Consider the following 11,500-nt stretch of genomic DNA (forward strand, 5'->3'; position numbering starts at 1 on the left):
GAGCCCCCCCCAGCTTTACCCCCAGAGCCCCCCCCAGCTTTGCCCCAGAGCCCCCCCCAGCTTTGCCCCCAGAGCCCCCCCCAGCTTTTGCCCCCAGAGCCCCCGCCAGCTTTACCCCCAGAGCCCCGCCAGCTTGCCCCCAGAGCCCCCTCCAGCTTTGCCCCCCAGCTTTGCCCCCAGAGCCCCCGCCAGCTTTACCCCCAGAGCCCCCCCCAGCTTTGCCCCCAGAGCCCCCCCAGCTTTGCCCCCAGAGCCCCCCCCAGCTTTGCCCCCAGAGCCCCCCCAGCTTTGCCCCCAGAGCCCCCCCCAGCTTTGCCCCCAGAGCCCCCTCCAGCTTTGCCCCCCCAGCTTTGCCCCCCCAGCTTTGCCCCCAGAGCCCCCCGCCAGCTTTACCCCCAGAGCCCCCCCCCAGCTTTGCCCCCAGAGCCCCCCCAGCTTTGCCCCCAGAGCCCCCGCCAGCTTTGCCCCCAGCTTGCCCCCCCAGCTTTGCCCCCCCAGCTTTGCCCCCAGAGCCCCCTCCAGCTTTTCCCCCAGAGCCCCCCCAGCTTTGCCCCCAGAGCCCCCGCCAGCTTTGCCCCCAGAGCCCCCTCCAGCTTTGCCCCCAGAGCCCCCTCCAGCTTTGCCCCCAGAGCCCCCGCCAGCTTTGCCCCCAGAGCCCCGCCAGCTTTGCCCCCAGAGCCCCCGCCAGCTTTGCCCCCAGAGGCCCCCCCAGCTTTGCCCCCAGAGCCCCCCCAGCTTTGCCCCCAGAGCCCCCCCAGCTTTGCCCCCAGAGCCCCCCCCAGCTTTGCCCCCAGAGCCCCCCCCAGCTTTGCCCCCAGAGCCCCCCCCAGCTTTGCCCCCAGAGCCCCCCAGCTTTGCCCCCAGAGCCCCCCCAGCTTTGCCCCCAGAGCCCCCGCCAGCTTTACCCCCAGAGCCCCCGGCAGCTTTGCCCCAGAGCCCCCTCCAGCTTTGCCCCCCCAGCTTTGCCCCCCCAGCTTTGCCCCCAGAGCCCCCGCCAGCTTTACCCCCAGAGCCCCCCAGCTTTGCCCCAGAGCCCCCCCCAGCTTTGCCCCCAGAGCCCCCCCCAGCTTTGCCCCCAGAGCCCCCCCAGCTTTGCCCCCCAGAGCCCCCCCCAGCTTTGCCCCCAGAGCCCCCCCAGCTTTGCCCCCAGAAGCCCCCCCCAGCTTTGCCCCCAGAGCCCCCGCCAGCTTTGCCCCCAGAGCCCCCTCCAGCTTTGCCCCCAGAGCCCCCTCCAGCTTTGCCCCCAGAGCCCCCTCCAGCTTTGCCCCCAGAGCCCCCTCCAGCTTTGCCCCCAGAGCCCCCTCCAGCTTTGCCCCACCCCCCAGCTTTGCCCCCCAGGCCCAGAGCCCCCGCCAGCTTTGCCCCCAGAGCCCCCCCCAGCTTTGCCCCCAGAGCCCCCGCCAGCTTTGCCCCCAGAGCCCCCCCCAGCTTTGCCCCCAGAGCCCCCCCAGCTTTGCCCCCAGAGCCCCCCCCAGCTTTGCCCCCAGAGCCCCCGCCAGCTTTGCCCCCAGAGCCCCCTCCAGCTTTGCCCCCCCAGCTTTGCCCCCCCAGCTTTGCCCCCAGAGCCCCCGCCAGCTTTACCCCCAGAAGCCCCCCCCAGCTTTGCCCCCAGAGCCCCCCCCAGCTTTGCCCCCAGAGCCCCCGCCAGCTTTGCCCCCAGCTTTGCCCCCCCAGCTTTGCCCCCCCAGCTTTGCCCCCAGAGCCCCCTCCAGCTTTTCCCCCAGAGCCCCCCCAGCTTTGCCCCCAGAGCCCCCGCCAGCTTTGCCCCCAGAGCCCCCTCCAGCTTTGCCCCCAGAGCCCCCTCCAGCTTTGCCCCCAGAGCCCCCGCCAGCTTTGCCCCCAGAGCCCCCGCCAGCTTTGCCCCCAGAGCCCCCGCCAGCTTTGCCCCCAGAGCCCCGCCAGCTTTGCCCCCAGAGCCCCCGCCAGCTTTGCCCCCAGAGCCCCCGCCAGCTTTGCCCCCAGAGCCCCCGCCAGCTTTGCCCCCAGAGCCCCCGCCAGCTTTGCCCCCAGAGCCCCCGCCAGCTTTTCCCCCAGAGCCCCCTCAGCTTTGCCCCCAGAGCCCCCGGCAGCTTTTCCCCCAGAGCCCCCCCAGCTTTTCCCCCAGAGCCCCTGCCAGCTTTTCCCCAGAGCCCCCGCCAGCTTTGCCCCCAGAGCCCCCGCCAGCTTTGCCCCCAGAGCCCCCGCCAGCTTTGCCCCCAGAGCCCCCTCCAGCTTTGCCCCCAGAGCCCCCGCCAGCTTTGCCCCAGAGCCCCCTCCAGCTTTTCCCCCAGAGCCCCCCCAGCTTTGCCCCCAGAGCCCCCCCAGCTTTGCCCCCAGAGCCCCCGCCAGCTTTGCCCTCAGAGCCCCCTCCAGCTTTGCCCCCAGAGCCCCCTCCAGCTTTGCCCCCAGAGCCCCCGCCAGCTTTGCCCCCAGAGCCCCCCGCCAGCTTTGCCCCCAGAGCCCCCGCCAGCTTTGCCCCCAGAGCCCCCGCCAGCTTTGCCCCCAGAGCCCCCGCCAGCTTTGCCCCCAGAGCCCCCGCCAGCTTTGCCCCCAGAGCCCCCGCCAGCTTTGCCCCCAGAGCCCCCGCCAGCTTTGCCCCCAGACCCCCCGCCAGCTTTGCCCCCAGACCCCCCGCCAGCTTGCCCCCAGACCCCCCGCCAGCTTTGCCCCCAGAGCCCCCGCCAGCTTTGCACCCCAGACCTGCCATCTGTACCAGTAATTTTGAAAACATGCCACTAGGGGGTACTGTTCTATCATTTACACATCATTCCTTAGTGTGTAGCGGTGCAATTAAATTAACACTTTCTCTTCCAACCCGTTATATACACATTCCAGTGGATTTAGTTAATACACATTGTAAACACTGAGTGGAATCACAATAGGAATCTAACTTGTTCTATGGTTTCCGGGGTCACTGTCCCTGGCAACCAAGCAGCTATTGGAATGACAGGTATAGGAGAGAGCCTGATTAGACGGAAAATCATAATTCAGATGTGCCACTTATGTGGAGATATGTACCAGGGAGTGCCAACATCTGCCCCGACGTGGTGCAACTGCCCTGAGCCCCTCCCAGGAAATGTCTCATTGAGTCACAATACTGAGAGTCATTGTTTGATACATTGCTCCACCCCCACACAGAATATTTAGCTTTAGGTTAAAATGTAAATGTATCATGTTGGTAAGGAAGGTTCTGGGCACCCTGTCTGCATACTGTACCCCCATACTGTACTGTCTGAGGGAAACACTATGGCACCCCCTACCCATATGTATAAATACAAATATACAGAGAGGGAATGTTCTGGGCACACAATAAGCTGTACCCCCATACTGTACTGTCTAAGGGAAACACTATGGCACCCCCTACCCATATGTATAAATACAAATATACAGAGAAGGAATGTTCTGGGCACACAATAAGCTGTACCCCCATACTGTACTGTCTAAGGGAAACACTATGGCACCCCCTACCCATATGTATAAATACAAATATACAGAGAAGGAATGTTCTGGGCACACAATAAGCTGTACCCCCATACTGTACTGTCTAAGGGAAACACTATGGCACCCCCTACCCATATGTATAAATACAAAATATACAGAGAGGGAATGTTCTGGGCACACAATAAGCTGTACCCCCATACTGTACTGTCTAAGGGAAACACTATGGCACCCCCTACCCATATGTATAAATACAAATATACAGAGAGGGAATGTTCTGGGCACACAATAAGCTGTACCCCCATACTGTACTGTCTAAGGGAAACACTATGGCACCCCCTACCCATATGTATAAATACAAATATACAGAGAGGGAATGTTCTGGGCACACAATAAGCTGTACCCCCATACTGTACTGTCTAAGGGAAACACTATGGCACCCCCTACCCATATGTATAAATACAAATATACAGAGAGGGAATGTTCTGGGCACACAATAAGCTGTACCCCCATACTGTACTGTCTAAGGGAAACACTATGGCACCTCCTACCCATATGTATAAATACAAATATACAGAGAGGGAATGTTCTGGGCACACAATAAGCTGTACCCCCATACTGTACTGTCTAAGGGAAACACTATGGCACCTCCTACCCCTATGTATAAATACAAATATACAGAGAGGGAATGTTCTGGGCACACAATAAGCTGTACCCCCATACTGTACTGTCTAAGGGAAACACTATGGCACCCCCTACCCATATGTATAAATACAAATATACAGAGAAGGAATGTTCTGGGCACACAATAAGCTGTACCCCCATACTGTACTGTCTAAGGGAAACACTATGGCACCCCCTACCCATATGTATAAATACAAATATACAGAGAGGGAATGTTCTGGGCACACAATAAGCTGTACCCCCATACTGTACTGTCTAAGGGAAACACTATGGCACCCCCTACCCATATGTATAAATACAAATATACAGAGAGGGAATGTTCTGGGCACACAATAAGCTGTACCCCCATACTGTACTGTCTAAGGGAAACACTATGGCACCCCCTACCCATATGTATAAATACAAATATACAGAGAGGGAATGTTCTGGGCACACCAATAAGCTGTACCCCCATACTGTACTGTCTAAGGGAAACACTATGGCACCCCCTACCCATATGTATAAATACAAATATACAGAGAGGGAATGTTCTGGGCACACAATAAGCTGTACCCCATACTGTACTGTCTAAGGGAAACACTATGGCACCTCCTACCCATATGTATAAATACAAATATACAGAGAGGGAATGTTCTGGGCACACAATAAGCTGTACCCCCATACTGTACTGTCTAAGGGAAACACTATGGCACCTCCTACCCCTATGTATAATACAAATATACAGAGAGGGAATGTTCTGGGCACACAATAAGCTGTACCCCCATACTGTACTGTCTAAGGGAAACACTATGGCACCCCCAACCCATATGTATAAATACAAATATACAGAGAGGGAATGTTCTGGGCACACAATAAGCTGTACCCCCATACTGTACTGTCTAAGGGAAACACTATGGCACCCCTACCCATATGTATAAATACAAATATACAGAGAGGGAATGTTCTGGGCACACAATAAGCTGTACCCCCATACTGTACTGTCTAAGGGAAACACTATGGCACCTCCTACCCATATGTATAAATACAAATATACAGAGAGGGAATGTTCTGGGCACACAATAAGCTGTACCCCCATACTGTACTGTCTAAGGGAAACACTATGGCACCCCCTACCCATATGTATAAATACAAATATACAGAGAAGGAATGTTCTGGGCACACAATAAGCTGTACCCCCATACTGTACTGTCTAAGGGAAACACTATGGCACCCCCTACCCATATGTATAAATACAAATATACAGAGAAGGAATGTTCTGGGCACACAATAAGCTGTACCCCCATACTGTACTGTCTAAGGGAAACACTATGGCACCCCCTACCCATATGTATAAATACAAATATACAGAGAGGGAATGTTCTGGGCACACAATAAGCTGTACCCCCATACTGTACTGTCTAAGGGAAACACTATGGCACCTCCTACCCATATGTATAAATACAAATATACAGAGAAGGAATGTTCTGGGCACACAATAAGCTGTACCCCCATACTGTACTGTCTAAGGGAAACACTATGGCACCTCCTACCCATATGTATAAATACAAATATACAGAGAAGGAATGTTCTGGGCACACAATAAGCTGTACCCCCATACTGTACTGTCTAAGGGAAACACTATGGCACCCCCTACCCATATGTATAAATACAAATATACAGAGAGGGAATGTTCTGGGCACACAATAAGCTGTACCCCCATACTGTACTGTCTAAGGGAACACTATGGCACCCCCTACCCATATGTATAAATACAAATATACAGAGAAGGAATGTTCTGGGCACACAATAAGCTGTACCCCCATACTGTACTGTCTAAGGGAAACACTATGGCACCCCCTACCCATATGTATAATACAAATATACAGAGAGGGAATGTTCTGGGCACACAATAAGCTGTACCCCCATACTGTACTGTCTAAGGGAAACACTATGGCACCCCCTACCCATATGTATAAATACAAATATACAGAGAGGGAATGTTCTGGGCACACAATAAGCTGTACCCCCATACTGTACTGTCTAAGGGAAACACTATGGCACCCCCTACCCATATGTATAAATACAAATATACAGAGAGGGAATGTTCTGGGCACACAATAAGCTGTACCCCCATACTGTACTGTCTAAGGGAAACACTATGGCACCCCCTACCCATATGTATAAATACAAATATACAGAGAGGGAATGTTCTGGGCACACAATAAGCTGTACCCCCATACTGTACTGTCTAAGGGAAACACTATGGCACCTCCTACCCATATGTATAAATACAAATATACAGAGAGGGAATGCTCTGGGCACACAATAAGTGTATGGGGGGAGGGATGTTCTGGGAAACAGAAAATGACAAATCTTTCTTGTGAAATGAGACAATTACTATGTGATAATGAGGAGGTCAGAGGCAGCGAATGGCTGATGGGGGTGAGTGACTAAGGACACGCCTCTTCCTGATATAAAATTAATGAAGAGCAGATACAGATTTATGTGTGAATTCCTTGAAACAGATCAGTTGTGGCCCCTAATACTATTTACTGCCAGTTCGGGCAATTGCCACAATGTCCCAGTCCGCTGAGCAGCCCAATCTCAATCCCTGGATACCTGGGCTACGAAGAACCAATCGGAAACTTGCTTTCATTCTTCCAACTGGTACAGACAGATCTGTGCTGTTTGCCGATTGGTTGCCATGGGTTACTGATAGGATCGTCACAGTAACCTCCGATTATAATTAATTGTGACCCCCATGAAATACACAATGCGACTCATTAACAAATGTATATGAGTAATTTATTCCAAACTGGCCACTCCCATTTTTACTTTTATTGTACAAAATTAAAGGGGAAGTACGCAATGCAAATAGGCCCAACGCTGGGTAACGGCCCCTTAGCAAATAGAATCGCTGCTCGGTGAGCCAGTCTATATCGGCGGTGCCCAAGCGGAGACCCTCCAGCTGTCCAGTTCAACCACCGGGGGGCGCCGTACGTTGCACATTCCTTATCTATACCCACAAGTCCATATAAACCATAGGGCAGTAACAGTCCAATGGCTGAAGTTCTCCTGGACCAGAACCTTCTGCGGCGAGTGGGGGGGGGGGGGGCGTCGATCATCTCCCAAACCCACCGTTGCTATTGGTCCTCTTTATTCCACAACATCTCCATATTTATTCCTCTTCCCTTCTGGGGGGAGCGACAGCGGGGCCCCTGAAACACAGAGACTGATTTCATTGTGTGTGATCAGTAAGTGGCCAATCAGCTGGCTCGGCCTGGCTAGGGAGGCACCAATCATTAAAGGGGATGTTTACTTTTAAATTAACTCTTTGGGGGAGATTTACTAATCCACGAACGGTCCGAATGCGTTTTTTCGTAATGATCAGTAGTTTTGCGACTTTTTTGTCGCCGTCACGACTTTTTCGTATGTCCCACGATTTTTTCGTTGCCGTGACAGAAAAATCCGCCGTTTACTATCAATACGAGAAAAAACGCGCCGGCAACGAAAAAGTTGCACAAAATACGATAAAGTCGCGACGCAGACAAAAAAGTCACAACAAATACGAAAAATCGCGATGGCGACGAAAAAAATCGGATTGGTTTTTCCACCGTTTACTATCGCTCAATACGAAAAAATCGCGACGAAAAAGTCACACAAAATACGATAAAGTCGCAACGGCGACAAAAAAGTTGCGACAAATACGAAAAATCGCAACGGCGACGAAAAAAATCGGATTGGTTTTTCCGCCGTTTACTATCGCTCAATACGAAAAAATTGCGACGAAAAAGTCACACAAAATACGATAAAGTTGCGACGGCGACAAAAAAGTCGCAACAAATACGAAAAATCGCGACGGCGACAAAAAAAAACGGATTGGTTTTTCCGCCGTTTACTATCGCTCAATACGAAAAAATCGCGACGGCGACGAAAAAGTCGCACAATTTTTGTTTCCAATACGATTTTTTCCCTTTCGGGATTCGGATTCATGGATTAGTAAATGTGCCCCTTTGTGTGAGACATTCGTATTCTGAGACAATTTGCAATTGGTTTATATTTTTTGTGGTTTCTCAGCTATTTTGCTTTTTTCTTCAGTTTGGTATTGTAGCAGCCACCTGGTTGCTAGGGTCTTGTTTACCTTAGTAACCAGGCAGCTGTAGAGAGAAACTGAATATAAAGGGAATGGTAAAACTGGAGCCTCACAGAGCAAAAGAGGCAAATATTTCAAAAACTCTAACAAATGAAGACCAATTGCAAAGTTGCTACGAATTAAAAGTTAATTGATAGGTGACACTTTTTAAACTGGCGGCCATGTTTGTGCTATCAGTACCTGGCCCCGGGGCCGGAGGGGGGTCAGCAGCCTCCAGGTACATCCACAGGTCCGAACATCTTTGGGTTTCCCTCCTCGTTATGGCGTAGCTCGCTACTGAGCCTGCAACTGAGAACAAACAAAAAGGTTAACTTTCCCTTTAATACCATCCTCAGTGAAAGAATCAGGCTGCTATAGGGTTAATTGCACGCCCTGGCCTCTGGCCTGCCTTTACTGGTAGCCAATAAGGAACTGACAGGTTGCCATGTGACATCTGCAGGAAGCTGGAAACTCTACTAGTTTAAAGGGCAAGTAAACCCAAAAATAGAATATTGCTTAAAGAAAGAGATCTCAGGCTTCCCTCATTCTTAGTGGCCATGGGCAACCGACTGTAAGCTCCTCTGGTCGTGTCGGAGTTCCTGGGAGTAGGGAAAGTGATTCAGTCCAAGTAAAGGGTCTTTACTTTCCCTTTAAAGTGCACAGCGGTTGGTAGGGAGGCTATAGCTACGGGGAGTGGTGAGTCGGGTAGTGACAGTGCAGTAAGTGACAGAGCTGCTGTTATACACAGGGTGCTCATGGGAAACTTTCTGTACAGAGTGGAGCTGCTGTAACTGGCGCCCTGTTGTTTCCCTACCCATTGTGTGTAATGGGGGGGGAAGGTTAGAAACATTACGGGGGGGGGGGCGGATGTGGGAAGGGGAGATGGTTTCAGTGGGTTCAGCCCTTTCTTCCTAAATGACTGTGTGGGTAGAACAGATCTGTCACGGAGGAATCTGCCAGTGTGTGGGGGCAATAGATTGGTATAATGGGCAGCAATGCCCCAGCCTGGCACTTCTCTCTGCCTATTTGCCCCCTGTGTGCCAGGCAGGGTGCCCACGTCTCTTACCCACAGACAGCAGGATGCTCCACTGCAGGGGGTAGGGCAGCCGGGTGTTCAGCGCCTTCTGCACCACAAACGCAGCTCCGCTTCCTGTTAACATAAGCGCCAGTCAGTCAAACGCCAGCTTGCAGCACCGCTCGCCATTAACCCTCTCATTACTCTGACTCTGCTCTGTTAGGGCTGCTGGGAAATGTAGTCTAACAAGAGCCTCAGGTTAGAGACAAGCGCTCTATTTGGGTCACATGACCAGCGCCGATATACAGAGAAGGAATAATAATAGCAATAATTATTGGTGGGTCATGTGACCAACCAACTGGCTCTATTGCTTTCTCCCCCCCCCCCAATAACATTACTATTACTCCCCAGAGGGTGGCGCCATTGAGCTAAATGTGGCTCTTCCAGGGGGGGCCCCTCTATTTCTGGGTGACTGCATGCATTACAGTAGTTGCAGCACTGCAAGCGATCGATGCTTCTCTGCGGCACATCCCTGGCAGCGCTTTATGGCACTGCTGCATGTGATAGGGATGACTTTCCCTTTAGTTTACCTTACCTGTGATAAAGGTGCCGACCCCCTTCATGAAGGCGTGGGACTGGCAGCCGGCGTATTCCGCCAAGCCCTGGGGGCACAAACAGTCACATGTTAGGGGGCAATTAAACACATGGATAAACAAATCTATTAGTCTCAGCCATCTCTGCTGGGAGTACAGTGTATGCATCTACTACTACTACAGTACTTTTGCTACAAATGTGTAAGTGTGAGTGTAAGCTGACACCCACTGGGTGCTTGGCGGCCACAGCATCCTCCACATGAGACAGCCCCACATTCACCATCTCTCTCTCTCTTGCCCCGGTCTGTAATTCCCTTCCTGTGTCCTTGCTGCAAGGGATTCTGGGTAGTTTCTGTTTACTTCCCATCAACGCCACCTACTGGCAGGATGAGGCCACAGCTCTGCCTATAGGAATATATAGGGGAGCGGTGACTTTCCATTTTCAATTGCCTTTAGGCCAATTGGACCTATTGGGCCCCACACACCTATGGGGGCCCTACACACCTATGGGGGCCCCACACACCTATGGGGGCCCCGCACCAGCGGGAATAAGCACATAAAGCTGCCCTGTGCCCCCTTTTGTAGGGGGCCCCGCTAAAATGGTCCCAATTGGGCCCCGCAGTTTATAAGACCGGCCCTGGTACCATTATATAAAACAATAATATATAGACCTTTATAGACCCATGGGGGGTCAACCTCCTTATATAACGACAGGGGGGGCTCCCCAAGCAGAATAACCCCTGTCCATTTAGCAAAGTAAAGGCAAAGTAAACCCTATGCTGAGGGAGAGAGAGAATTTATGAGCAGGATACCCGATACTGATGTTTGATACAGGAGTCCCAGGGAACGTGGGTAATTCCCGTGCCGGTGACTAAGATCAGATCTGGCGCAATATTGCCGGTATTTTGGCATCTTTCCGAACAATTTTCCCGGAAATCCGCTCGCTCCGGAGGAATTCTGGGAAATGACTCGTGGCGGCGTCACTTCCTGGGGAATGTAGGGGCTTTCGTGGCACCGCGGCGCCCATGGAAGGGAAGCGTTACCGGGCTTTTGGCTCACCTACCTACAGGTACTCACGGTAACAGCCCAGCAACTGGGGGGACTGCAGGCAGGGGCCCTATAGCAGGAGGGGGGGGGTCCAAAATAAAATAAAAATGTCATTATGGCTAAAGCTTTTGGGGGGAGTGGTTACGTTGGAATGTGGGCGTGGTTTTAACCCCTGTGATAGGAGTATATTAATCATTACTGGGGATGTTGCTCATAGCAGCCAATCAGGTGCTTTGCTTTGGTTCTGTTGAAATCTAATTGCTGATTGGTTGCCCTTATTCATATTTAATCCATCCTTATAACCTTATGGGCCCCCGGCATAAACTGGCGTCTCGCTGAGAATGCTGGGAGTAAAGCCTCAGCTTATTGGCCCCTTGGAAGGAACGATACCTGCCCCAATATCAGCCACATATCTATTGGGCAGGACTGGAAACCCCATTGGTCGATGCAGTTGCCCCATTAAAGCCTAATGGGCCCCAGGGTTGTTACATCTGCCCCCCACCAACCGACTTGGGGCCCCTAAAGGGTGGTGGCCTGAGGGGCCCCATTGCAATTGGCCGGTACCCCACTGTACATTAAAGGGGTCGGTCAACTTTGAGTTAACTTTTAGTATGACGTAGAAAGTTTGCAATT

General features: G+C 52.4%; 1 protein-coding gene across 3 annotated transcripts; it reads right to left on the reverse strand.

The window, feature by feature from the left end:
- Positions 1-6,863: 6,863 nt before the first annotated feature.
- Positions 6,864-10,213, reverse strand: tmem141 (transmembrane protein 141). 3 transcript variants are annotated; one of them, XM_031906895.1, is made up of 5 exons: positions 10,050-10,213; positions 9,823-9,889; positions 9,279-9,362; positions 8,414-8,521; positions 6,864-7,312 (listed from the first exon to the last, which is right to left on the reverse strand). In XM_031906895.1, exons 1-5 carry the CDS (start codon positions 10,185-10,187, stop codon positions 7,224-7,226), a joined length of 486 nt encoding a protein of 161 aa, XP_031762755.1. In that variant the 5' UTR covers positions 10,188-10,213; the 3' UTR covers positions 6,864-7,223.
- Between the last annotated feature and the right edge of the window lie 1,287 nt (positions 10,214-11,500).

Source organism: Xenopus tropicalis, chromosome 8 (genome assembly GCF_000004195.4).
Source record: "Xenopus tropicalis strain Nigerian chromosome 8, UCB_Xtro_10.0, whole genome shotgun sequence".
NCBI classification, from domain to species: Eukaryota; Metazoa; Chordata; class Amphibia; order Anura; family Pipidae; genus Xenopus; species Xenopus tropicalis.

Coding starts and splice junctions, on each gene's coding strand:
- tmem141 (XM_031906895.1), bottom strand. CDS start 10,187: ATGGGAAGTAAACAGAAACTACCCAGAATCCCTTGCAGCAAGGACACA. Junction 8,522..9,278: donor GAGCATCCTGCTGTCTGTGG/GTAAGAGACGTG, acceptor GTTTGTTCTCAG/TTGCAGGCTCAGTAGCGAGC. Junction 7,313..8,413: donor CCCTCCGGCCCCGGGGCCAG/GTACTGATAGCA, acceptor CAATGAAATCAG/TCTCTGTGTTTCAGGGGCCC.